This window comes from Syngnathus leptorhynchus, chromosome 12 (assembly GCF_054491065.1).
Source record: "Syngnathus leptorhynchus isolate UIUO chromosome 12, UIUO_Slep, whole genome shotgun sequence".
Lineage (NCBI taxonomy): Eukaryota > Metazoa > Chordata > Actinopteri > Syngnathiformes > Syngnathidae > Syngnathus > Syngnathus leptorhynchus.
This window is the reverse complement of record NC_141206.1, coordinates 3,715,071-3,738,256: the sequence shown is the minus strand read 5'-3', so window position 1 is coordinate 3,738,256 and position 23,186 is coordinate 3,715,071. Positions and strand designations below refer to the sequence as shown.

At 38.3% G+C, this 23,186-nt stretch overlaps 3 protein-coding genes across 6 annotated transcripts; 2 read left to right on the top strand and 1 right to left on the bottom strand.

Annotated features, from left to right (window-relative positions):
- Positions 1–93: 93 nt before the first annotated feature.
- Positions 94–5,895, bottom strand: LOC147047882 (complement component C7-like). Its single transcript, XM_085927037.1, has 18 exons — positions 5,640–5,895; positions 5,382–5,443; positions 5,082–5,157; positions 4,792–4,933; positions 4,581–4,725; positions 4,356–4,494; positions 4,106–4,234; positions 3,751–3,994; positions 3,343–3,456; positions 3,108–3,274; positions 2,521–2,749; positions 2,177–2,348; positions 1,960–2,047; positions 1,642–1,774; positions 1,279–1,470; positions 869–965; positions 628–788; positions 94–285 (listed from the first exon to the last, which is right to left on the bottom strand). Exons 1-18 carry the CDS (start codon positions 5,643–5,645, stop codon positions 116–118), a joined length of 2,466 nt encoding a protein of 821 aa, XP_085783163.1. The 5' UTR covers positions 5,646–5,895; the 3' UTR covers positions 94–115.
- Positions 5,896–8,253: 2,358 nt separating this feature from the next.
- On the top strand, positions 8,254–18,290 carry ghrb (growth hormone receptor b). Of its 2 annotated transcripts, XM_085927039.1 has the most exons (9): positions 8,559–8,661; positions 12,268–12,335; positions 12,998–13,133; positions 14,062–14,240; positions 14,410–14,588; positions 15,361–15,505; positions 15,859–15,949; positions 16,150–16,219; positions 16,393–18,290. In XM_085927039.1, the coding sequence occupies exons 3-9, from the start codon at positions 13,045–13,047 to the stop codon at positions 17,257–17,259; spliced, it is 1,620 nt and encodes a 539-aa protein (XP_085783165.1). In that variant the 5' UTR covers positions 8,559–8,661; positions 12,268–12,335; positions 12,998–13,044; the 3' UTR covers positions 17,260–18,290. The 2 variants fall into 2 exon arrangements, with proteins under 2 accessions (XP_085783164.1, XP_085783165.1); XM_085927038.1 differs by lacking the exon at positions 12,268–12,335 and having other exon boundaries at positions 8,254–8,661.
- Positions 18,291–18,395: 105 nt separating this feature from the next.
- ccdc152 (coiled-coil domain containing 152) lies at positions 18,396–23,166 on the top strand. Of its 3 annotated transcripts, XR_015067821.1 has the most exons (9): positions 18,558–19,145; positions 19,288–19,393; positions 19,922–19,990; positions 20,184–20,248; positions 20,330–20,465; positions 20,863–20,990; positions 21,257–21,358; positions 21,551–21,728; positions 23,097–23,166. XR_015067821.1 is itself a non-coding variant. In XM_085927043.1 (8 exons), the coding sequence occupies exons 2-8, from the start codon at positions 19,330–19,332 to the stop codon at positions 21,674–21,676; spliced, it is 690 nt and encodes a 229-aa protein (XP_085783169.1). In that variant the 5' UTR covers positions 18,396–18,519; positions 19,288–19,329; the 3' UTR covers positions 21,677–23,070. The 3 variants fall into 3 exon arrangements, 2 of the variants coding, with proteins under 2 accessions (XP_085783169.1, XP_085783168.1); XM_085927043.1 differs by lacking the exons at positions 18,558–19,145; positions 23,097–23,166 and adding an exon at positions 18,396–18,519 and having other exon boundaries at positions 21,551–23,070; XM_085927042.1 differs by lacking the exon at positions 23,097–23,166 and having other exon boundaries at positions 18,562–19,145; positions 21,551–23,070.
- Positions 23,167–23,186: the final 20 nt, after the last annotated feature.

Genomic DNA, 23,186 nt, shown 5'->3' with positions numbered 1-23,186 from the left:
GATCCCTCTGTGGTTTCATTATATTGCGACGAATTTCTATCGGAAGATACATACAGACAGTTTGATATGGGACAGGCAAGAATAGAACAAATGTGAGGGAAATTAGGTCACTTTATTAGGGACACGCGTCAATACTGATCACAGTGAGCTGCTCACCAGAACACCTCTTGGACCTCACTTGGCATTCGGTCATCGTCATGGCAACAGTGCCAACGTCTGATGTCACACACAGGGGGTGTGAGTCTGCGGAACATTCTGACGGATTCTGGCATTGACAATTTCCAGCTAATTATAGAAAGAAGAGGAATGGGTTATTACTTGTCATTTATAAGCTACACTAAGTAAATTTACTTTTTTCCAAATTCATTATATAACGTTCAGAACTCCAGTGTTCGGGAGCCGCATTCCTACATGTTTTCGAAGTTTCCCTTGTTAAACACACGTGATGCAATTGATCAGGATCATTAGCAAACTCCTGTAGAACGCGAGGATGAACTGGAAGAACCTTTTTGTCTGTTTTCTCTTAAAAGTTACGGTATGAGTCATTTTAAGACCTGCAAATTTGATTTTTTAACAACAAGATACAAACTTTGAAATGATTAAACTTTTAAAGTATTCCTGACTCACGCTGACACTTTGTTCCAGAGGTCGTCCCTTCCGGCCAGTCACATTCGCTATTATTGACCAGGGTAAAATTGCGGCCTAAACATCGCAGCGCTCCAACCTGGCAAACACCAAGCACCCGAGGCTGGCTTGAGCTTACTCTGGCACACAACTCCAGAGAGTTCCTGGCAAAACCAATACATTATTTCAAAAAGTAAAAATAAGTAATAAAACAAAAGAAATCATGAGCACAAATTATACTCACGGGCACTGGAATGGCATTTTACACACACAATCCGTTTTTCCGACATTCTCCCAAGGTTTACATTTCAGGCCCTCTGGAGGAGTCGGAGTTGTGGGGCCTGAGAGCAAATATAAGTGGGAAAATAAGATCAATATTTTTGATTATATATACCTATATCCCACGCAGGCACGGGGAGAACATGCAAAATTGAACCCGCACCCTCCGATCTGTGAGGTGGACCTCCTAACCAGTGTGTCACCTAGCAGGCTTATAAAAATACAAGAGGAAACGTACAAATAAAACTGCCACAATTGCCGCAAGATAATCCATTTTCTACATCTGATTCATGGAGAGACAAGAGCTATTCTAGTTGAGAAATGGATGAACTTGAATAAAATGTATGAGGTAATGTTATTGATGAACACTATCACCTTCATGACAGTGAGCTGTGGTGGGAGATGGAGACCATTGCAGACTGGGAGTACATATGATGTCTGAAATGTCACCAGTTAGCATCAATCCCTTAGGACAGGACAAGGATATCTGCTCTCCAATCTGATAGTCCACTTTAACAGGCGTGGCCATCACATCATTATTGAGATTGGGAATGTGGCATGTTGAACCTGTGAACAGAAGTGAAGAAAGTAAATAAAAAAATTATCAATCATAAATAAATATATAAATACGAATATATATATATACATACGTATATCTGTTATACATGTTAACGTTTTGAGAATCTAACGAAGTGGTTTTATAGTCATTTTTATTGTGGTTATGGAGAGAAAACGTACTTTTACAAACCATTGCTCCAGTCTTCCAGGTCTGACTTTGAGTACATTCAGCCAAAGGGTTTCCACTGAGGTAATACCCATCTATGCAAGAGTACTGCACTGTGTTCCCAGCCAAATAAAATTCGCTGGTATCCTGAAAAAGACACACAGAAGCAGGTACACTTAAAATATTCCATGTTTGAGAATTGGCAAAGGACAATGCCGGTTGTTTATTCATCGCCAAATAAGGTACATCCATAGATTTTTGTTGTTGTTTGTTTATGTGAAAATCAGACATCAGAACACAGTTTTTTTTTCTTTTAATCATAGAAATTTCACCTGGATGTAACCATTTTGGAGGTTTGGAGGAGGTCCGCAGGTCTTTGGTGGAGTCACAGACAGGCCGAAACATTGCGGCGCCATCATCCTGCACACAAGTTAGATAGACAAAAAACCACAAATGAACATCATCATAGATCCATTCTATTTAATTCATGGTCACTTTGAATATGTATTTGGATCGATTCAGAACAGATCCATGCTTTTGTGTCCTTACTTTAAATATTGTATATCTGCATCTTCACAGGGCAGTTGCTCTACAGGCACCCCGGAGCAGTGCTGGCCACCTCTGCTGGGGCTGGGGTTGTTGCAGTTGCGAGACCTTTCCCTTTGACCCCCAGAACAAGAGCTCCAGGATGACCAGCAGCTCCAGCCACCATGAATCACCCCTGCAGAGAGTTATTATGAGTGAACATACAATGGACATTTGCAATTATTTTATAATTCATTTATTTATACATTTATGTTAATTAACTCCACTTTAAAAATATGTTTGCAACATTTTTTTCAAGATTTAATCATTTCATCTATTTATTTTTTTAATTCCAAACTGCTTGTTACCTGTTTGTTCCCCAATCACAGCTCCATGTTCACATGCCCGTCCTGAAGTTCCAGGGCGACAGATGCATCGACACTCGGAACCAGAAAGGAACGCCTGGGCGTTGTTACGGCAGGGTTGGCAGTGACATGGGTGCTCCTCTGCCAAGTATTCTTCAATGGCTCTTTTGAGGTGAAGCTTTTTTAGTCCTGCACACTGCACCTCCTTTATAAGCTCATACAGAGGGCGTAGCTGCAAAGCAAGTTTCAAGGCGATCAATGTATATAAAACAACGTAAAACCATTTACTATCTATTGGGCTACAAAAACTCAACGACAATACCGATACAATATATAGACAAAAAAAAAATGGAGCCTTTACAATATTGTGGGATATTTGAAACTTCCATTGCTCTCCCGCCTGGTGAAGGGGTTTGTGTGTCCCAATAGTCCCAGGTAAAAAAAAAAAAAAAATGAGGGAAACAATGGCTAAAAAAAATGACTTGAATATAAAATATCGTACTTTTTTTTCATGCTTGCATTGGTTTGTGGAAGGGTACAAGCAAGGTGAATGCATTCTTTGAACCCCAAACAAGTCATAGAAGTCATACCTTCTTGTCAATTATGTCAGGAAAATCTTTAACAGAGGAGGCCCAGTTATCATAGGCCTCCCCATTTCTTTCTGGATTTTCAAGATCCAGAACTTTCAAAATGTCTGAAAACGATGGATCGCCTCCATATGTGTTCACCTTAATGGGCATTTTGGTCACACCTCTTTCTGATGAGAAGAATATTGTAATTTGAGAATGAGAGTGAAACCTTATCATGCTAAATACTTATACTCACCTTCACCAAATGATATAGACTTGGAGAATTTTTCACAGACGATTTTGACTTTTTTCCTGAACAGTCTTCGTTTCACCTTTCTCCAGCAGTACTTGTAGTCTATATGTGTTGCACCTTTACACAATTCCAAGAGCAAAACCACATGACATCAACACTTTTTTCACCTGAATTGTAACCATATTTTCTGGACTTTTTGCATAAACTTTGAACCCTGCAGCTTATAGTCCAGTGCGGCTTATCTATGTTTTTTTTTTTTCTTCGATTTTCTTATAGTCCGGTGCATCTGAAAAGAACAGGATTTTAGCTCTAATTTTAGCTGGTGCGGTTTATATTCGGGTTCTTCTTATAGCCCAGAAATTACGGTAGTTTGTTTTTCTAATGGCAAAAAATACATACAAAGATACTTACCGGACGAGACAAATGCTTGGCGGTCTAACTCCAACAAGCCTTGGTATTCACCTCCAAGAGAGCCTTCAGCGAGATAATGTGTGCCGTACGTCTGCAGCAGTTGACGGTAGGCAGCATAGTTGTATGTTAATGGAAGCGAGATTAAAGCCTTCCAGAATTCTTCAGCCAGGGTTAGATACTGAGGGGCTGAGTTTTGGAACTGGGCCAACTCCACTTTATTCTTTAGAATTATAAGTCTCTGATTCTGTTTCATTTTGTGATTGAATGAGAATTTCATGAAGACAAAGGAAAAGGCAAGATCAGGGTAAGGTATTTGTGCTGTCCAGCCAACCAAGCAACATTACGTCATTGTTACCATTGTTTCAGTAAGCTCTTTGTGAAAGCTGCGACGGTCATGTCCCACTAAAGAGTTGACCTGGATATCTTGCATGTAAGACCAAGAACTTTCGTAGGATTCATCACTCTCCTCGTTGTCGACTTTGACCTGCGAAAATGAAACATCTTAAATACGATTGCACAGTATACCCCCCCCACCCCCCACCATACATAACATGCATTGTTCCTTGCTTTAAAATCAACAGAATCGATGGATCTGTTTCACTCACCTCAAAATTATACCTGAGGATGTTCTGGGGTAGGCGATAATAAATTTTATGGTCACCGCTGAACACCTTTCTGCACTGCCCTCCAAAACTCAGTGTATTGATCACGCCTGCCCTCAGCTTCCCTGTCAGTACGTCATACCTGGTAATAGTGACAACAAACCCAGTAGATTTACAAGGATCGCTTTGGGTTGTACAATATATGCAGTCGAAGATTGAGGTACTCACCCTCTACCAGTCAAGTCGGAGTTGGGCGGTGTTTTATCGAGATCACATACAAAGTGGCTGTTCTCTTCATAACAGCCTCTCTCATCCAGACCATCTTCACAGTCCTGATCTCCATTACACACCAGAGACCGGCTAATGCATTGACCTTTATTGACGATATTTGAGAATTTATATTGGCAACATTTTTCGATAGCTTATGCTTTTAGCTTACCAGATGTGCATCGGAATCTTGATTCACAACCCGTTTCTAGAGGACACCCCTTTTGTGACACACAGGGATGAGATTCTGCAATTTGTCCAGAGCATGGCACACCACCAAATTGGGCATATACCTCCACAGTTCGAATGCGCACCTGAAGGAGATGAGCAAACAAAGTTAAAAAAAAAAAAAAAAAGATCATGTGCACAATATAAAAAATTGCAAATCTGAAAATTTACTTTTTATAGCAACCAAGGTTACATTTAGGGCACACCACTAGCTACTACTGTTCTATGGGTTACCTTTGTCTTAGTGCAGCCATCACACTCAGACCAATCTCCAAAAGATCCCCATCTGCAGTTTATGGGCTGCTGACAGCTAAAGCAAGTACAGTGATTAAAAGAACTGAATCTCATAACATAAGCTATCCATTTTATGCATAAGCCAGATTCTGTATCAAGAACTAGTTCATCACAATACTGCCTAGGATAACAGCTGATAAATAAAATTAAATATTGTTGTTAAATTAAATTAAATTAAATTAAATAATTAAATGAAAGCAGTCGTAAAAGAAGACAGAGAGCATGTGAGGTATCACTTACCAATTAGGAGAAATAAATGTAAGCAGTAAAGCCAATGAAAGCAAGGCTGCAATCAAGTCCAACTGTTAACATAAAACAAAAACAAAATAATGAATTTTATTTCTATGAAAAGTAACGAAAGGAAATATTAATATTAAAAAAAGTATTTAAATGTGAGCTCTGATACAAAAAAAGACAACAATATCAAACTGAAGAAACTGATTCTGATATATACACACTTAACCTTATAGTACACCAAACATTGTTTAAGGGTTTTACCTTCATGGTGCCTTCCTTAGATGCTTGTTTTGTCCAGCGTTGTAACCCTCAGTATCATATGACCAGCAAAACGCGATTACCCAACAGAAGTCCATTATTTGGAATTACCCCCACTGGTGAAAGTCTCAGCTAACAAATTGGAACTAGTGTATTTAAAATGCCCGAGTACACACAGTGAGTCAGGAAGATATTCAGGGTTCTTTTCTAAAACCTCACTTTCAAATTCTGTTAAATTCTATTATTCTGAGTGTATCCAACAATATAATAATTGAATTCCTTCTCCAATACTGGTACTATTTTTTTTTAAATCTTTTTTGAAGGCATATGTTGCATTCTACTCTGTCAGAGTGCTTCATTACAGGAATGGTTGCATAACCATTGTTTGTTCTGAACAGAGCCATCATCAGTTGAGTGTGCTGGAACAGGACAAAGGTTAACACGTCCTATTTGATAAATTGTTTATATTGTTGAATATCCCCCCCCACACACACACACACAAAACAAGCAATAGATAACAATATATATATTACAATTATATATAAAGCAATTGTGAACAAATACCTAATGCATACAAAAGGTTTCGTGTTACCTCTGCTCATATTATTTGCTGGAAAAATTGCTAATGTGTCAAACTTTCATCCAAACTTTATGTACAGTATGAACATATACCTGCTATGCAGAAAGTTGTAAAAACTGACCGCGGGCCCATTTACAGATAAATATAAAAGACCTCTGTGAGAACTTTGTACAAGCTGCTGTGAGATTTTTGCATGTTTGTCAAGAGCAAAACATTTGTCAGGTCAGAGGTCTACGTTGAACAAGAGGGACTGATTCCCAAGCATTCTCATAACTCACCCACATTAAACAGCATCTAAATAATTAAAATTAAAATTAGATCATGTTATGGAATTCTCCTTTTGTCCAATAATGTGTTTTCCTTATTTTGTCTTCATTGAAGTGATCTACAGTACTAATGTAAGATTTAGGCCATTTCTAGGATCAGAGATTTGGGGTGCTGAACTCACTACCAGGCAAGATCAATTTTAGTAATCTATAAATTGCATTCCAATTTGACCCCAATTTGACCCCTTGTAAAACTTTTTTTTTTTTGTTCTTGTTATAATAGTACTACTGTATGTTTGAACTGTATGTTTGTTATTAATGGAAAACTACTTACAGGGGGGAAAAAATCTCTCAAATTTGCCTTAAATAACTATTTAAGACTGAATTATGTTAAACACAAAAAATTAAGGATTTTTATGTTAATATTCAGGCTGAACCTACATGGCCCAATTTTGGTGTCCAGCGCACAAGTCTAGCACGTTTGTCTTTTTGGTTTCATTATGTCAAAAGGTGAGCAAGCATAATGAGGATTTTTGGGCACATAAAACAAAAAAAGGTAAGGAAGTTTATCCTCAACTTTTTTTTTTTGAGGCATGCATAAGAAAGAATGAAAAACTTATGATTCGTCCTTGGAAATGCTTAGGCATGTTTCCTCGAGGAAGAGGACTCCTGACAATTCCTAAAATGGTGGCAACGCCCCTGTTGGCCTCATACGCGTCCTATTTCTCGCAGTTCCTGGAAATCTAATTTTTATAGCGCTTCCCAAATTTCACCAACAGGTGGCGCGCACAACATCAAGTTTTAAATGGTACAGCGCTGAACACTACACGGATTTACCTTATTGATCGCCACACTTTCACACAACCCAGAGTAGGTCGTATTGCAATCTCCTCGTGTTGTTGAGGAAGTTCAATCTTGCAAGTTTTTTTGTGGTCGACTCAACAAAACCGATGGAATCGCGTGGCCGTGAAACGCTTGTTTGCCACTTCTCAGCGGTGAGTGACTTCAAATCAGCTCTCGTGTTTCTTCTGCACGTTTAAAACTTGGTTTAATCATCTCGTGTCTCATAATCGTCTAATTTACGTGGTTGATAGTATGCTATAATAAGGCAACTCTTCATTCAGTTTGGATTGTTTTGGCTTTTCTATGGGAATGTTGCACAATCCTCGAGAGCACGTCAAGGGAATAATCCAGCAGCGAAAACTATCTGGAGTGGATGTAAACAGAATGTTCTCCAATCTTGGTCAACAGGCTGAGTTTGTGCTCCGAGTTTGAGTTTTTCATACGTATGTATGAGTTACTTGCAAATTGTGCCACGTTAAGGCATGACAACCCACTAATGTTCTCGTGTGTGTGTGTGTGTGTGTGTGTGTGTGCATATCATATTGCTATATATTGCGTGTGTGTGTGTGTGTGTGTGTGTGTGTGTGTGTGTGTGTGTGTGTGTGTGTGTGTGTGTGTGTGTGGGCGGGGGGATATGTGTTGGGGGGGAATTACGGGGTTAAATCCAATTCTAATTGGTGAGATTATTTGTATTTTTTCTTGGATCTACTTATGTATGTACTGTATGCTTCCTCTTTCAGGAATGAACCCCTGCTGAACTTGAGACAAGACCCCATTAGTGATTTCATTTTTTGATTAGTCAAAGTAAAAGTCTGCTTTATTGTGTGTGTGTGTATATATATATATATATATATATATATATATATATATATATATATATATATATATATATATATATATATATATATACACACACACACACACACACACACACACACACACACACACACACACCTTGCCTTTATATATAAGGCACATAAAATGAATAAGAGCTTTGAATAAATAAATAAGTAAATAAATAATTAAATGGAGCAGAAATGGAGCAAGTGTGCGTACAGCAGACAGTCAGAATATAGTTGTAGATTAAATGATTAATTGTTGTAAGATATTTTCTGGGAGTATGAAGTTGTCTTATGCTAGAAATGAAGACAGGACGGAGTGCCCCTGATGCACAGCACGGATGTGCTGTTCCGTGAGGATTCGGTTATGTGGGCTGTACTGAGCAATGAACGCACTTACCATATGTTTCCTTCACAGGTCAACATAATGGCTGCTGGTTTCTTCCTTTTTCTTCACTTCGTCACCGCCTCAGCGTTGGAATCTGGTTCTGACCAAGGTATGTTTTTTTTACAGATAAGGATTTCTTTACTCAGCATTGTTTTGGTTTATTTGTTTAAGATACCTTGATAAATGGATTTGGGGAAACTCTCAGAGGAAAGTACTGTAATAATTAAATAAGATATTAGAAAAGAATTTTGGGGGATTTTAAAAACCTGTGTTTTTATTAGGTTACAATGCAATTCAAATTGTAGGAGTTTATCCGAGAGTCTCCGGTTAGTGGTAAAATGCGCTGGACAACCGCAAAGCCCTCCACATGGAGAACAGCCTGCAGATTTCTAGGAAAATGGCTTCCCAGGAATTCTGCAGAGCAAAGATAGCCCTCACAATGGGAAGATGTTTAAAGTGCGAAAAAAAAGCTTTGTGTACATGGATCCCATTTTATCCACAGACAAAAATGAGGTCTCCATTGACCATTCACATCCCAACATCCTGTGCTGCTTCTTGTTATGTAACTCGGAGTATATTTCGCTCGTCTGGAATACCTACTATAGATTTCCGTCATGTAATTTGCAAGATGTAAAGCAGAAGTTGAGAGAAAGTAAAGAGTGAAGAGCAAAATTGGATTCAGTACCAGATTACAATACAATAACAATGATAATACAATAACAGATGTGAACTAGCAATCATGCCGTGAATTTTTGGAACGTGTGAAAGTTGGAATAGGGTGAATCGGTTAAAGCATGTGGGAGTAGTTAGGTGTCAAAAAAGTGGGAGGAATAAAGTAGGATAATAATAATAAGAAGAAAAAAATAAAGTAGAATAACAATAGTGTGAAGGCCTTCGCCATCACACTAATTAGAAATATTGTAGAAAGTGTACGAACTGTATATTTTGCCCCAGATTATTGGAAAATGAATTGGTTGCTGTTTCCCTGGCAAAGTTAGAGCATCAACATTTTTGCACTTTTAGAGTAAAGATTTTCTGGTGCTGGACTCTCTTGGCTACTTTCCTCACATTGACATTAGCCAGGAAAAATAATTAAGATGGTTTTATTGTGATTTGCTCATGTTTTGGAATGTGACGCATTTCGCTGGTATTTTTTATTTTGTACAAGCAAGGTATTTCATGCTTAATTTCTTTTTGTTGGTGTATAATTTCTGTCTGAAATCAAGATTTAGTGATCATGGTTTCTGTGGGACAAGGAATAGTAACTAACATGAATATTTTTCTTTCAACAGTAAATGAATTAAATTAAATGGACAAAATAAAAGCTCTGCATGGAATTACATTTTTAACTGGAGCAGTCATTCTACTCAAAATTAATTAACCATAATTAATCAATAATAGTTTAAATTAGATTATGTGTTTAGAAGAACCATAAGAATGTTGATGGAAGATTCTATTTGGTAGACAATCAAGGGACAATATAATTAGCACACAGTAATTATTATCAGGTCAGTACAAACAAAGAAAACACACTAAGATGTAAATTATTATTATTGGCTTTCGAAGGAGGCGGGGCACTGGGTAGCACGTCCGCCTCACAGTTAGGAGGGTGCGGGTTCGATTCCACATCCGGCCCTCCCTGTGTAGAGTTTGCATGTCGGTTTTCTCCAGGCCCTCCGGTATCCTCCCATATCCCAAAAACATTGGTAGGCCGATTGAGCACTCCAAATTGCCCGTAGGTGTGAGTGCGAGTGCGGATGGTTGTTCGTCTCTGTGTGCCCTGCGATTGGCTGGCAACCGGTTCAGGGTGTCACCCGCCTGCTGTCCGATGACGGCTGGGATAGGCTCCAGCACGCCCGCGAACCCGTGGGGACAAAGCGGTTCAGAAAATGGATGGATGGCTTTCGAAGGTATTGTACATTGTCGTCTAAAGCAGTGGTCCCCAACCTTTTTTGTGCCACGGACCAGTTACGTGTCAGAAATATTTTCGAGGACTGGCCTTTATGTAAATAAATAATACATTTATATAAATAAATGATACAGTTATAATAAATATATCAATACGATGAATTAAAATGATACGACTGGCATAAAAACAAGTACAAATTACATAATTTTTGCCCTTTCCGAAGTAGCTCTCCAAACATCTCTGTTTCTTTGCTTTGCGGGCTCGACTGAGGTGACAGATCTAATTGGGAGAGAATCGCCAGTTTTTAAAAAAAATATTTTTCAAAATAAATTCGGACTATTTTTTGCTAGCTTTGCGGGCTCGACTGGGGAAACTTGTCACGTGAGCGTCTTGACCTGACCGGTACCGGTCCGCGGCCCGGTGGTTGGGGACCTCTGGTCTAAAAGAAACCTAAAAAGAAAATCTTTCCCAGCTGTCCTATAACTATGAGGATCTGAATTAATCAAAGTACAATGAAGGAGGATATTTCTTTTCATCTTTTTGACTTTTTCAGCCTGCGGCAAGAAAAAAGTACAGCCTAAAAATAAAAATCGGCCTCGCAAACATGTTTACTTCTCAAAGTTCTGCTTTCAGTCATCGGTCATATATATTGCCATCTCAGAAATGTGTCTTGAGGCTTTAATTGTGAACAGGCTGACGAGTCTAGTACGCTCTTGTACTCTGACAAAGATTGAGCAAGCACATACTTTGACATGGAGCCAAAAGAATGCAGTCTGCTCAGTTAGCTGGTTAACACTATTTTAAATGTAAGTTGTTACAAAAAGCCAGAGTCAATGTGTTGCACTGTGTTACACAGCCGTTGTCAACGTACAAGAATACAGTTTTATAAATAAATCCACAATAGCCAAATATTGTGGTGTTCTTCTAGTATCCTACTCTCAACAATCTTGAACAAGGTGGATCCCCGATCCTTATCTCTAAATCACAATAGTGAATGGCTATTTGGTGTCAAAGTCAAAGTCAGCTTTATTGTCAATTTCTTCACATGCCAAGACACACAAAGAGATCAAAATTGCTTTTCCCACCATCCCACGGCGACAAGACATTACAAAACATCCACGTACGTACATACATACATACATACATACATACATACATACATACATACATACATACATACTCTTCGTTGGTTTAGGTCATACTTTGTACAAATGCTTGTGTGTGAGTCTCGGCGTTCCCCCAGGACTCAGGTCTAAGAACTTTATTGTTTTTGTTGTGTTTGTTGTGTGCAGCTCGTGTCATGGTTTTGTCGATTTGTTTCATGCAAAAGATATGTTAGATTCCTATTCCTTTGAAAGAGGTGGTTTTATAAATGTAAAAAAACCAAGAAATGGCGCTCATTTATTTCAGTGAAATGAACTAAAGTGGCGTTTGCTTTGACGTCTTTACATAGTACCTCTCGTGTGCACTTGAGATCCCTTTGAGAATTCATGGTCATTAATTTAGTTGCCAAATAAATGTGTTTTATAACAAAAACAACTGACAAGATCCATCAATGGATGGACTGACGGATGGACAACTGACAAGCGTGCCACTGTTTTCATTATATCATATATATTATATATATTATATATATATATATATATATATATATATTATATATATTATATATTATATATATTATATATATATATTATATATTATATACTTGAACAGTAATTTAAGCTTTTACTTAGTGATCATTGTTAGACTAGTCGGAGCGCAAAGAATATATTGTTAAAAAAATTTGTTGATTTTCTTTTTAAGGTCCAATGTAGTGAGCTAACACACTGCACATGTTTTGGGACTTCTGGAAGAAGCTGTAGAGAACACAGGCAAGCATAATGGGGGGGGGGGGGGGGGGAATCATTGATTTTTCCCTGCATCCCCAACCCAGCTATTTCCTGGTAGTAGTTTGTCCTGTTGAAAACAGATTATGTTTGAAATATAAAGCATTTCGGAAAATCTGGGTTTTCCTTTGTGATGTAATGATTTAGAGCATCGACACAGAAGCATTTGACAAATCTACAGTCTCCAATTTTACTGAAGTTTACCTACTGATTAACATCCTGCAGTCGAGTAACTCATTAACCCAGCAAACTAGTGGGGACTTGTTTTCCCTGGTTCCCTCTTTAGTTGTTTGCTTCAGTGTGCATGAGTACAGCTCACTCGGATGTCAAAAACATGGACAAACATATGATTCATCTTTTTGTTGACCTGTGTTTACCCTGTAATATCTGATCTAAAAAATGTGTCCTCGTAAAGACAGAAAATAGCTACTTCTAAGAGGCGCGGCAGTATAATGTGACAGCTTGCGCTGAAGAGCAGTGAAATGACTTCCAGGAAGATGGGAGTGTTTACATTGTGGCTTAGCAAGAGCCCATTAAGAAACTTCACTCTATGGCAAAAGCTGTGAAATTTTGCAGGGGGAAAAAAAAGATTTCAATTGTTCCTTTTTTTTTTTTTCTCTCATTCTTTTCTTTTTGTGCTTTCCTAGACTCACCCATTAAGTACCCACATCTCACTGACTGTGTGTCCACCAACATGGAGACTTTCTACTGCAGATGGGATGTTGGTACGTTGCAGAACATCTCCAAGCCAGAAGATATGCGCTTATTCTACATTATGAAATTGTAAGCAAACAAGTTCTGTCTGGATTAACAAAGTGTCTGTACTCAAACAACAGGGCCCTAAAATGGAAATATGTCTTCTGATAATGTATTTAACTAAGAATTTTTAGAAACTACTAAATGTAGCATCTTTTAAGATTCTCTGCATTCTCAAAAATGTATTCACAAAGTGATACCCACAAACCTCGAGCTAATTGTTTTACATGGCCTTTGAAGAAAAAGAAAAACATTACCGTATTGTCCGGACTATAAGGCACACCTAAACACCTAACATTTTCCCAAAAGCCGACAGTGCGCCTTTTAGTCCGGTGCGCCTTATATATGGACCAAATTCCTAAATTTAAACTGGCCTGAAGCATTGTGTCATGAAATCAATCATAAGTGGCCCGCTGAAGACTATGAATCATGAATCAAAAACACTATGGATCATTATTTTGTGATTATAGAGTATTTTTTTGCGTCTGAAGTTGAAATAAAAAAGGTAAAATGGAGAATGATATGATTTGGATTAAAAATCAGACACGATGCATTAATGATGCGCCTTATAGTCCAGTGCGCCTTATATAAGGAAAAAGTTTTAAAATGGGCCATTCATTGAAGGTGCACTTTATAGTCCGGTGCGCCTTATAGTCCCGGAAATACAGTATACTCATACAGCTGTCTTGCATGAGCTAAAATAAAATAAAAAACCAATGGTTTGTTGGTTATCAATCAAAGGCAAGCAAATTTACACAGACTTTTTTTTTCTGTACAATTTTTCATGAAAACATTTACTTTCTACTCAAATACTTATTATTCTAACCAGAGATAGAGGTTTAACTAGTTTTAATGATTAAAAGACATGTTCCCACCCTTAATTGATACTTACAGTCACCTCTTAGTACACAATGTAACTGATCACATATGATTGTATTCTTTACCATCCTTGCAGACCCCTGTCCACATATTCTAAAGAGTGGAGTGAGTGTCCTCATTACTCCACAGAGAGGTTCAACGAGTGTTTCTTCAATGAAAACCATACATCTGTCTGGATAGATTACAGCATTCAGCTCCGCTCAAGAGATCAAACTATCCTCTATGATGAGAAACACTTTAATGTTCAGGACATTGGTAAGTTTGGTACAACTCACTATCTGACTATCATTATCCACTTCCGTAGAGGGAGATTAAAATCATTGATTTTGAAAAATTTAAAATAATAATAAAAAAAAAAAAGAAATAGTTTGACAAAAGTATCATGAAGAAATAATGATCAAAAAGTGTTCAAATGTCTTTGCAGTGCAACCCGATCCGCCTCTCGGGCTGAACTGGACATTGCTGAATATGAGTTTGACTGGCAGCTTCTTTGATATAATGCTCAGTTGGGAGCCGCCTCCATCTGCAGATGTAAAGATGGGATGGATGACATTGCAGTATGAGGTCCAACACCGCAAAGTTAATTCTGAACGCTGGGATACGGTGCGTGTTGAATGTGATTTACTGTTTTTTACGCACGATTAGGCACTTGGGGTTAAAAGACGCAGACTCAATTCCGGGGGCTTTTCTGTACCTAATCCACACATACGATGCACCACATTATAGGGCGTATGCATACCATGATTTACGGTAAAAAAAAAAAAACATCAGAGGAGCAATGGAGTCCGTTTCGTTGTACTTGCATGTACTCAACGTATTACGTACAGTCCTCTGATTGGTCTACCGCCCCGATCTACGTAAAATGTAATGTCCTCTGATTGGTTCATCGGGTGCCTGAATATTACGTCTCAAAACAAAACAACTTTACAGATTTGCACAAACGATAGTATTTATTCATCAATGGCGGTGGAGGTACGTACATACGCGTTACTTACAGTCCTCTTTTTTTTTGACCCGATCTACGTAAAATGTAATGTCCTCTGATTGGTTCATTGGGTCTACATATTACACATGTATATTACGGAAGCCAGACAAAACAACTTTACAGATTTTGGAATTTGGTCCACACACAAGGCACACCCTTTTCAAAAGGCGCACCTTCGTTTTTGGAGAAAATTAAAGGCTTTTAAGTGCGTCTTATGGTGTGTAAAATACGATATATATGTTTGATACTTTGCTATATTAAGCCGCTCGCCAACAAAGGAAGCTTGTTCTCCATTTAGACAAGTTGTTTGCTATTTTGTTTTCTATATCATTAATGATACCTAGTATTTGAAATATAAATATCCAATTGTGTCCATTCTGTTGCCCACAGGCGGAGCTTGTAAAAACCACACATTGTTCCCTGTATGGGCTTCAAAGTAATGTAAATTATGAAGTTCGGGTTCGCTGCAAAAAGCTCGGCGAGAAGAAGTTTGGAGGGTTCAGTGACTCTATATTTGTCCACGTCACATCTGAAGGTAAAAACGTTGACAGGAGATCTACTAAAATGGGATAAAATAGCAATGACACACGTTTGTTTTATTTTGTTTTGTAGGGAACAAGTAATGTTCGGGTTAGTAGAACCAAGTAATGTTAATTAATGTCTAATATGCCACTTGTGCCAATAAATTGTCTTCCTGCTTACAGAGGCATTATGTGTAAGATGTGATTTAATTGAAATACTTTTATTATACGAATTTAAATTCCTCAAAGGGAATATTTATTTTATACTCTGTATATTTTGTTGTACACTGCAAGTGAACAGGACACATACAGAATGACACCGACTCCAATTATAAATGGTTGATAGAGTGTGTTTTTGCTTTTCTAGCATCGAGATTTCCTTTGTTGGCTTTACTCCTCTTTGGCACCTTGTGCTTGGTAGCCATCCTGATGTTGGTCATCTTATCGCAGCAGCAAAAGTAAGTAGTTAGCTAATAAAACAAGTTTATCCGTATATGATACATCGTTTTGGGTTTTTTCATTCAAAAAGCAATAATGCAAGTTCACAAAAAACTTGAGTAACGATTAACAAAAAAAAAAAAGTTTAGCAGTAAACGGTGTGCCAGAATTTGTGGTTACAGTTATTTGCATTTAACATTTTCCCATTTTCTTATTAAAGATTGATGGTCATTCTTCTCCCAACTGTTCCTGGACCTAGAATAAGAGGAATTGACCCTGAGCTACTTAAGGTACTTGTGGATTTACTAGATTTTGACATTGTTTCATACATATACATATTTATATCTCTTATGACGTTTCAAGACCCATTTTTGAGCAATCTCAATTATTATTGATGTAATTAATGGAATCATAAAAAAAATTTTAACATCTGAATCAAAGTTGTATTTTTATAATCCCATAGAAGGGGAAGATAAAGGATTTGACATCCATCCTGGGCTGCCCTCCTGATCTGAGACCAGAGCTGTACACCAATGACCCCTGGGTGGAATTCATCGATCTGGACTTTGAGGAACAGAGCGACAAACTAACAAACCTGGACACGGTGTTTCTCATGGATCGATCTCTGTTTTCCAACTGTTCAAATCTTTCCATTGGTTTTAGGGATGATGACTCAGGTCATGCAAGCTGCTGTGATCCTGATCTTACCAATGATGCAGAAACATCACCTTTGAATTCTCTTGCCACAAGCCACATCCGCAATAGAGATCCGGCTACTATTTCTGGACCTTGCTCTGCAAGCCCAAGCTCCACAGCAGGAGATATTCCTTCAGAAGACCCTGTCAGGCAGGCTTTGTATACACAGGTAAGCGAGATTAAGCCATCTGGGAAAGTCCTGTTGTCTCCTGAGGATGAGATGGAAAAAAACACAGTCAACGATGCTGAAGAAATCAAAACGGCAGAAAAAAAGGAGGACAAGAACATTTTTCAGCTCCGTGAAATGTATAGCTCGGAGGTCAATGCAGTAAAAATGAGCCCGTCTTTGCCTGGATGCAATTTCAATGACTTATGTTCAACTGGTGAGGACTTGAGTTCGATCACATGTTCATCATCGGAGAACTACCAAAACCCTTCCCGTGAATCATTTTCAAATCCCACATCCCACCTTCCCCCAACTCCTGTTTATACCGTAGTAGAGGATGTCGATATACAAAACAGCCTCGTACTAACGCCAAATTCAATACCTACCCCGCAGCTGACAATCCCAAAGGACATGCCGACACCTGATGGCTACCTGACCCCAGATCTTTTGGGAAATATTACACCATAAACATGCAATGACCTTCTAAAATTAAAATTATTCAGTCAACAACAGCGACAAACTCCTAAAACTGTCTTTGTGATTAATGACTGAGAGTCTTATGCTTCAGTATTGAATTTCAGTTCACCGAAAATAGAAAGGGATGACCATCCTGCTGCTATCTATGTGACTTGTGGTCTATGACGCCCCTAGTGGCAAAGATGTGTATTACATTATAAACAAAAGGGAAATGAAAGATGAACCAGAGCTGGAATCTGTTGCCATATTTTTTTTCCTGTGAGCCTCCGCATATCTGTGGTTAAAGATTCATGAATTTGCGTATTCACATATATAAAGTTGTTTGACCCTATTTTTGGTTGTTCGCTAAACATTTTGGCCATTTGCTGTTTTTGTAGTCAAGCCCTATCAGATGGGATCTTGATGCTGTTAAGTTCATGGTTTTTTTTTTTGGGCTGTGTTTGAGATGTCTTGTTATGTTTTCAGTCTAATTGCCTACGCAGTCGAAGTGAAATGGAAAGTATGTTTTTGCCTCGCTTTCTTACTAATACCAGATGAAATCTACGTTCCCTACAGTTTCCCTGGATCCCTGTATTTTTTTTTTTGTAAATGTCAAAGGAAGCGTTTACTGACGCAATCTTTGATCGATTCTGCTTTATTTTTTATCTATGCGATTGTTGGGAGTTCACTGTATTGTACCACCTCTTCCGAATGTCTCCATGATTTAGTTCTTGAAGGCAAATTATTAGCCATACGCTATCAAACAATGTCACTTTCCTTTTTTTGAATAATTAAAGGCCTCTGTACCGCTGCAGTTCCAAATAAAACAATACTTTTAAATCCGTCATTTTAAATGTAAGTAGTCCTTCACATAAATAGGTTCTGTATATGCTGAAAACATTTTCTTAACTGTATAAAGAGGGTTGTAGCTATTTTATATTCTAAGTCAGCAATCATGTAAAGAGACATGTCACTTAAATTCCAAAAACTTCACGTATCTTGGTGTGGTTTTGTTCAGCGATAATAAAAATGTCTACTGTCAATGTGATTTCTGAGTACTAGTATATGCATTTGAATGTTCTCAAGTTCTTGTACTGTGTAATTCATCCATCCATTCATTTTTTATAGCACTTGTCCCCACAGGGGCCACGGGTGTGCAGGAGCCTATCTCGGCAGTCATCAGGCAGTAAGCGGGGACACCCTGAACCGGTTGCCAGCCAATCACAGGGCACAGAGACGAACAACCATTCGCACCCGCACTCACACCTAGGGGTAATTTGGAGTGCTCAATCGGCCTACCGAGCATGTTATTGGGAAGTGGGAGGAAACTGGAGTGCCCGGAAAAAAACCCATGTGGTTACGGGGAGAACATGCAAACTCTACACAGGGAGGGCCAGAGGTGGAATCAAACCCGCACCCTCATAGATGTGAGGCGGACGTGCAAACCAGTGCTCCACCGTGCTGCCCTGTGTATTTCATACATACAAAAATTGCAAATCCAATCCATATCTAATTCGTGCCAGTCCTCATTTTATGACATTTCTTTACGCCAAGCCCCTCTTTTCAGATCTGCCCTGGAGGGATAGAATTGGAATTAAAATGAGTCATGATAGTACTTGATATGCAGTACTTGGGCGTCAACTACAAATACTAAATTACTTTTTTTTTTTTTTTTGGTAGAATGTTCAGTGCAATATTTATTTATTTATTTATTTATTTAAATTCTCTTTAATAGTTGTGCAGCGAGCCATCGGTGCCTGTTACTCGGACGCATTTAAGCTAATCCTCCCCTGCTTCAAGATATTTTAACGCGTATTTCGTACCTTATCTTCTACATGGCACTGCTAAATGGAATTAATCTTGACAAATTAACAGAGGAATTCATCGTACTCGAAAATGTAAGTTAATATTGAACTTTTGTCTCCAGGTAAATTTTAGCGTGATGATTCTGTATGTACAGAACTGCCAAACAGGTCTGCGTGCATTTGCAGTACTATATCAAATGTGATAAAAAATAAAAAAAAAGGTTTGTACGTGCAGACAATTACAGATTTAAATGGTAAAATCATCTTTCTGGAGACGATGCTGGAAGACGCCAACAGACAAGTGAAATTTTACGAGAACAAGGAGAAAGCAGTCACTGAAGGTGAGTTTATTTTTCATTTTAAACCTTGTGGTTCATTTGATATTGATATGTCACGGTTATATATATATTACAGAATTAAAGTACAGGATTGAAGGTATCCAGCACTCATGTCAAACTCCAGGCCCTGGGGCCAGATACGGCCCGCCACATCATTTGATGTGGCCCGTGAAGACAAATTGTGCATCAAATTCGTGGGTCGTTACTAGAATTGCAAATTGTCTTCACTTTTAATATCTTTTTTTTTAATATTTGACCAGTTTTTACTCGTCTGATTTGAAAACGAGTTATTTGTCGGTTTGTTTTGTAGCTTTTACTGTATATAATATGAGGTGCTCATACACTTATTTGTTTTGACAGTCATAATGGCCCTCCGAAAGAAGCTATGACTTCAATGCGGCCCGTGAAAAAAACGAGTTTGACACCCCTGCATGCCTTGATGAGGCGTTGTTGTTTTTCTGAGGCGTTTATTTGTGTCCTCCTGCTGGACATTTTACAATGTTTCTCTGATTTTTTTATTTTTTTTCCCAGAAAGAGATGCCCTTCTTGTCACAGTGAACCAGCTGCAACAGGCTTTGCAAGAGCAGTGCGACCTCAGAGGTAACACAAGTGTGTTAGGAAACTATTGTTAATTTGGACATTGTTTGTAACTGGTTCAAAAAGATGTCAATTCATTTCTGTAGGGTGTATCCCCAATGTATTGAACTGAATATAACATCATGTTCATCATCACTAATGTTTCAGTTTCGCCTATATAAGAATCATAACGCAATTGTTTATTTTCTCACACTAGTGGAAAAGGAGACACTGAAAAGCAATATGGAAATCTTGAAGCAACAAAGTAAACGAAAAGCAGAGGTAATATTTGAAATCAGTGAAAACTGGTCTTGATTCAAGAGCTCCTTTTCCACTTTTTGTTTGTGCTTGTTTTTCGATCAGGATGGAGAGGCTGAGATCCAACGACTGCTTTGTGAAATGAAAGCACACAAAGAAAGCCACAAGAGGGGGCTAGAGACTGTCAAGCGAGAGTGCAGGAGGCAGGTGGAGGAGACCCACAAAGAAGCTTGCAGTCAACGTAAGAGCAGTAAACATTTTCACGCGAGAAATTTTACTGAGCACTTTTACTAAGCCATTAGCATACATGACACATGCAAGTAGTCTGGTAAAAAAAAAAACATTTTGCAGACGTGGGCTTTAGGCAATGGAGTCACAATCAAGGCAACTGTAACATGCAGTTCCTTCATGTATCACAAAATTGAAAGTCTGTGCAATTGAGAATTGAGCACATTCAGAATGCTTGTTTTTTTTTTAACATGACAGTACCACATGAAGGTCACTGAAAACACTTTGAAATATTTTGATCAAGATAAACTCTTTCAGTTTCTTGATATTCTTGGTATGAGTAGTTAAGCAGTTCAGTTATCAAGGTAAACTTAATTTTAAGGTCAGTGATGGAATGTCTATTATTGCAGTGCAAGCCAAAGAGACTGAAGTTATGAAGTTAATGGAGCAAAAAGATCTGAATCTGGAGGAGATGAAAACAAAGCTGAAGGACCAGGAGAGAAAACAGCAAAGCGAGCTTCTGAAGCTGCAAATTGAGGTAAATTAAATGTTGGTCCTCCATCACTGTTGCTTGAAATATTGTCTGTTGTTTTTTTACCCTGTAGTGTTAGAACTATCAGAAAAAATGCAAACTCAGCAATGTAGCTCTCCTCATAACAAGGCGGTGTAGCATCAAAATGAAAACAAAAATTATGCTGCTACATACTATTGCTTGAAAGTAATTTATTTGTACTTCTGTCATGAGTTTTGAATAATGTTGGTTCATTTTTTTTTTGCATCGCCCAATGTTATTTTATTTTTTAGTTTGGTGAAAAGTTGGGGAGAATCCAGAATACTGCTCAGATGAGCCAACACCAGCAGAAAGAGCGAGAATCCGTTCTTTCCGCGCAAAATTTCTTCAAAAGGGTGAGCATGTTTTCATTCATGCATATTTATGTTCTAAAGCAATTCTCAAAATCAAAGTCTCATTGAATTAGAAAAAAATATGGCAACATTGTTTTAGGCCATCATTGTTATCTTAATAAATGTTCTCAGAATTGTAATCTTGGTTATTAAATATATGGCCATTTGTGTTGTCTGTGCTTGTTTGTCCATTAGAAACTGCAATTCATTCAGGAAGAAAAGAACAAAGAGATTGGGGTTCTACGTCAGAGAATTAAAGAGCTGGAAGACAACCAGCGCATTGGCAGCCTCTGTAGCCGTTCGAAGAAAAGAAGAACCTAAATTGTTTACACGTTAATAGCACTAATAGGCTACTGGCCTGCCAGTTCTGAAGGTTTGTGTTTCCAGGGTGTTTACATTTACTACTTATTTGAATTCAAGTTTTTGACTTTCCGTAGGGTCATTTAACAGGATAATTGTCTCCCATGCACGATGTATTGACACACATTGATCTGCAGCGTGACTGCCATTCTGGCAGGTGACCAGTGTACTGAGATCACAGTTAAACACAGGCTTTATTCCTGTCTAAGGCCTTAATCCAATCAGACACCTGAAGCAGTTGACGGCTGGCAGGCGGAGCACTAAGTAGAAAAACACGAGACCATTTGACGTTCAAAATTCTATTCTGTTGATCTTTCCCCAGTTGATTCATTCCAACTCATTTAATGATTGATTTTTTTTAAGTTAGCGCAACTCAGAATCACGCATCGGTATGTGTGTGCGTGTCTCCAGCAAAGAACGATTTGATATGTATTTGATGCATTGGTTAGTATATGATTCAAGAAATGTTTATTTTCAATTGGAATGATTGCCCCTTGATTCGATATGGTACGGATGAAACATCTGTCGAGTTCATTGATGTGTAACAGCATATTAAATTCTCTCCACCCCCCCCCTCCCAAAGTTCATGCTAATTAGATTCAAAGAAACAAAAAAAATCACAAGCAACATCAAACCAATTTATACCCGGTGTGCATCGCTCATGATAAGTCATAATATTTATGCATAATTGAACTCATCTTGATATCTTTATTATGATCTTCAAATACAACTATCCTTCCATATGCTATAGCGCTTGTCCTTGTTAATGTTACTGGTAGTGATGGGAAATGAAGGTACAAATATGCTTCATGAAGCAGTTGTTATATATTTCCCCCCTCAAAAGGGCACTCTCTGTTCAATATTGGGTTAAAAGTATACTGACTTGCCATTTCCAAAATGCCTTTATTTCTAGTTATATCTAGTTCTCCCACCTGACTTCAGGAAAGAAGCAGGGGACATGCTAGACTGGTCACCAGTAAATAATCCTTTTCTATTTGTTTCATTTTTCCTAAAATCAGATCCTTGATAGGCTAGAAATTGTCATGAAAAGTAGAGGTTAAGGTTCAAGGTTTTGCTGCCTGTCTCACCGTGTCAGAACACCTGAATGGAGAAGCTCCTCCCGGTAAAGCTTTGACATGATGCTCTGTAATCTTATTATCTGTGCTACTCACACGGCGTTTGAGTAGGATCCCAACGCTAATCTCACCTAGAACATTGTGTAATACAGTTGCGTAACAATTCATCTCACAAAAGCTAACAAGTCACTTGTCACCGCATTCGATACTACCAGACACAGCAGCCATTTTTCACCGTTATCACGTTTGTTATTAAAACAGGTTGTGCCTCATTTTTTGTTGTGAGTTAATATCTGCCTTTTCAGAGGGTTGGGGTAAACTAAAACAGGATTATAGCTCAGGACACCATCATAGGACATCCTCCCTCAAAGAGCCAAAAGAATGGGTGGAGGTGA

Bases quoted from the DNA above. Each gene is read 5' to 3' on its own strand.
- LOC147047882 (XM_085927037.1), bottom strand. The intron at 2,048-2,176 runs GTAAGGACACAA...ACTTGTGTGCAG, and splicing joins GCAGATATACAATATTTAAA to GATGATGGCGCCGCAATGTT. The intron at 1,471-1,641 runs GTACGTTTTCTC...TTCTGTTCACAG, and splicing joins TGGAGCAATGGTTTGTAAAA to GTTCAACATGCCACATTCCC.
- ghrb (XM_085927038.1), top strand. From the start codon at position 8,493: ATGCACAGCACGGATGTGCTGTTCCGTGAGGATTCGGTTATGTGGGCT. The intron at 8,662-12,997 runs GTATGTTTTTTT...GTGCTTTCCTAG, and splicing joins GGAATCTGGTTCTGACCAAG to ACTCACCCATTAAGTACCCA. The intron at 14,241-14,409 runs GTAAGTTTGGTA...ATGTCTTTGCAG, and splicing joins CTTTAATGTTCAGGACATTG to TGCAACCCGATCCGCCTCTC.
- ccdc152 (XM_085927042.1), top strand. From the start codon at position 19,083: ATGGCACTGCTAAATGGAATTAATCTTGACAAATTAACAGAGGAATTC. The intron at 19,146-19,287 runs GTAAGTTAATAT...TTGTACGTGCAG, and splicing joins AATTCATCGTACTCGAAAAT to ACAATTACAGATTTAAATGG. The intron at 20,249-20,329 runs GTAATATTTGAA...TTTTTCGATCAG, and splicing joins AAAGTAAACGAAAAGCAGAG to GATGGAGAGGCTGAGATCCA.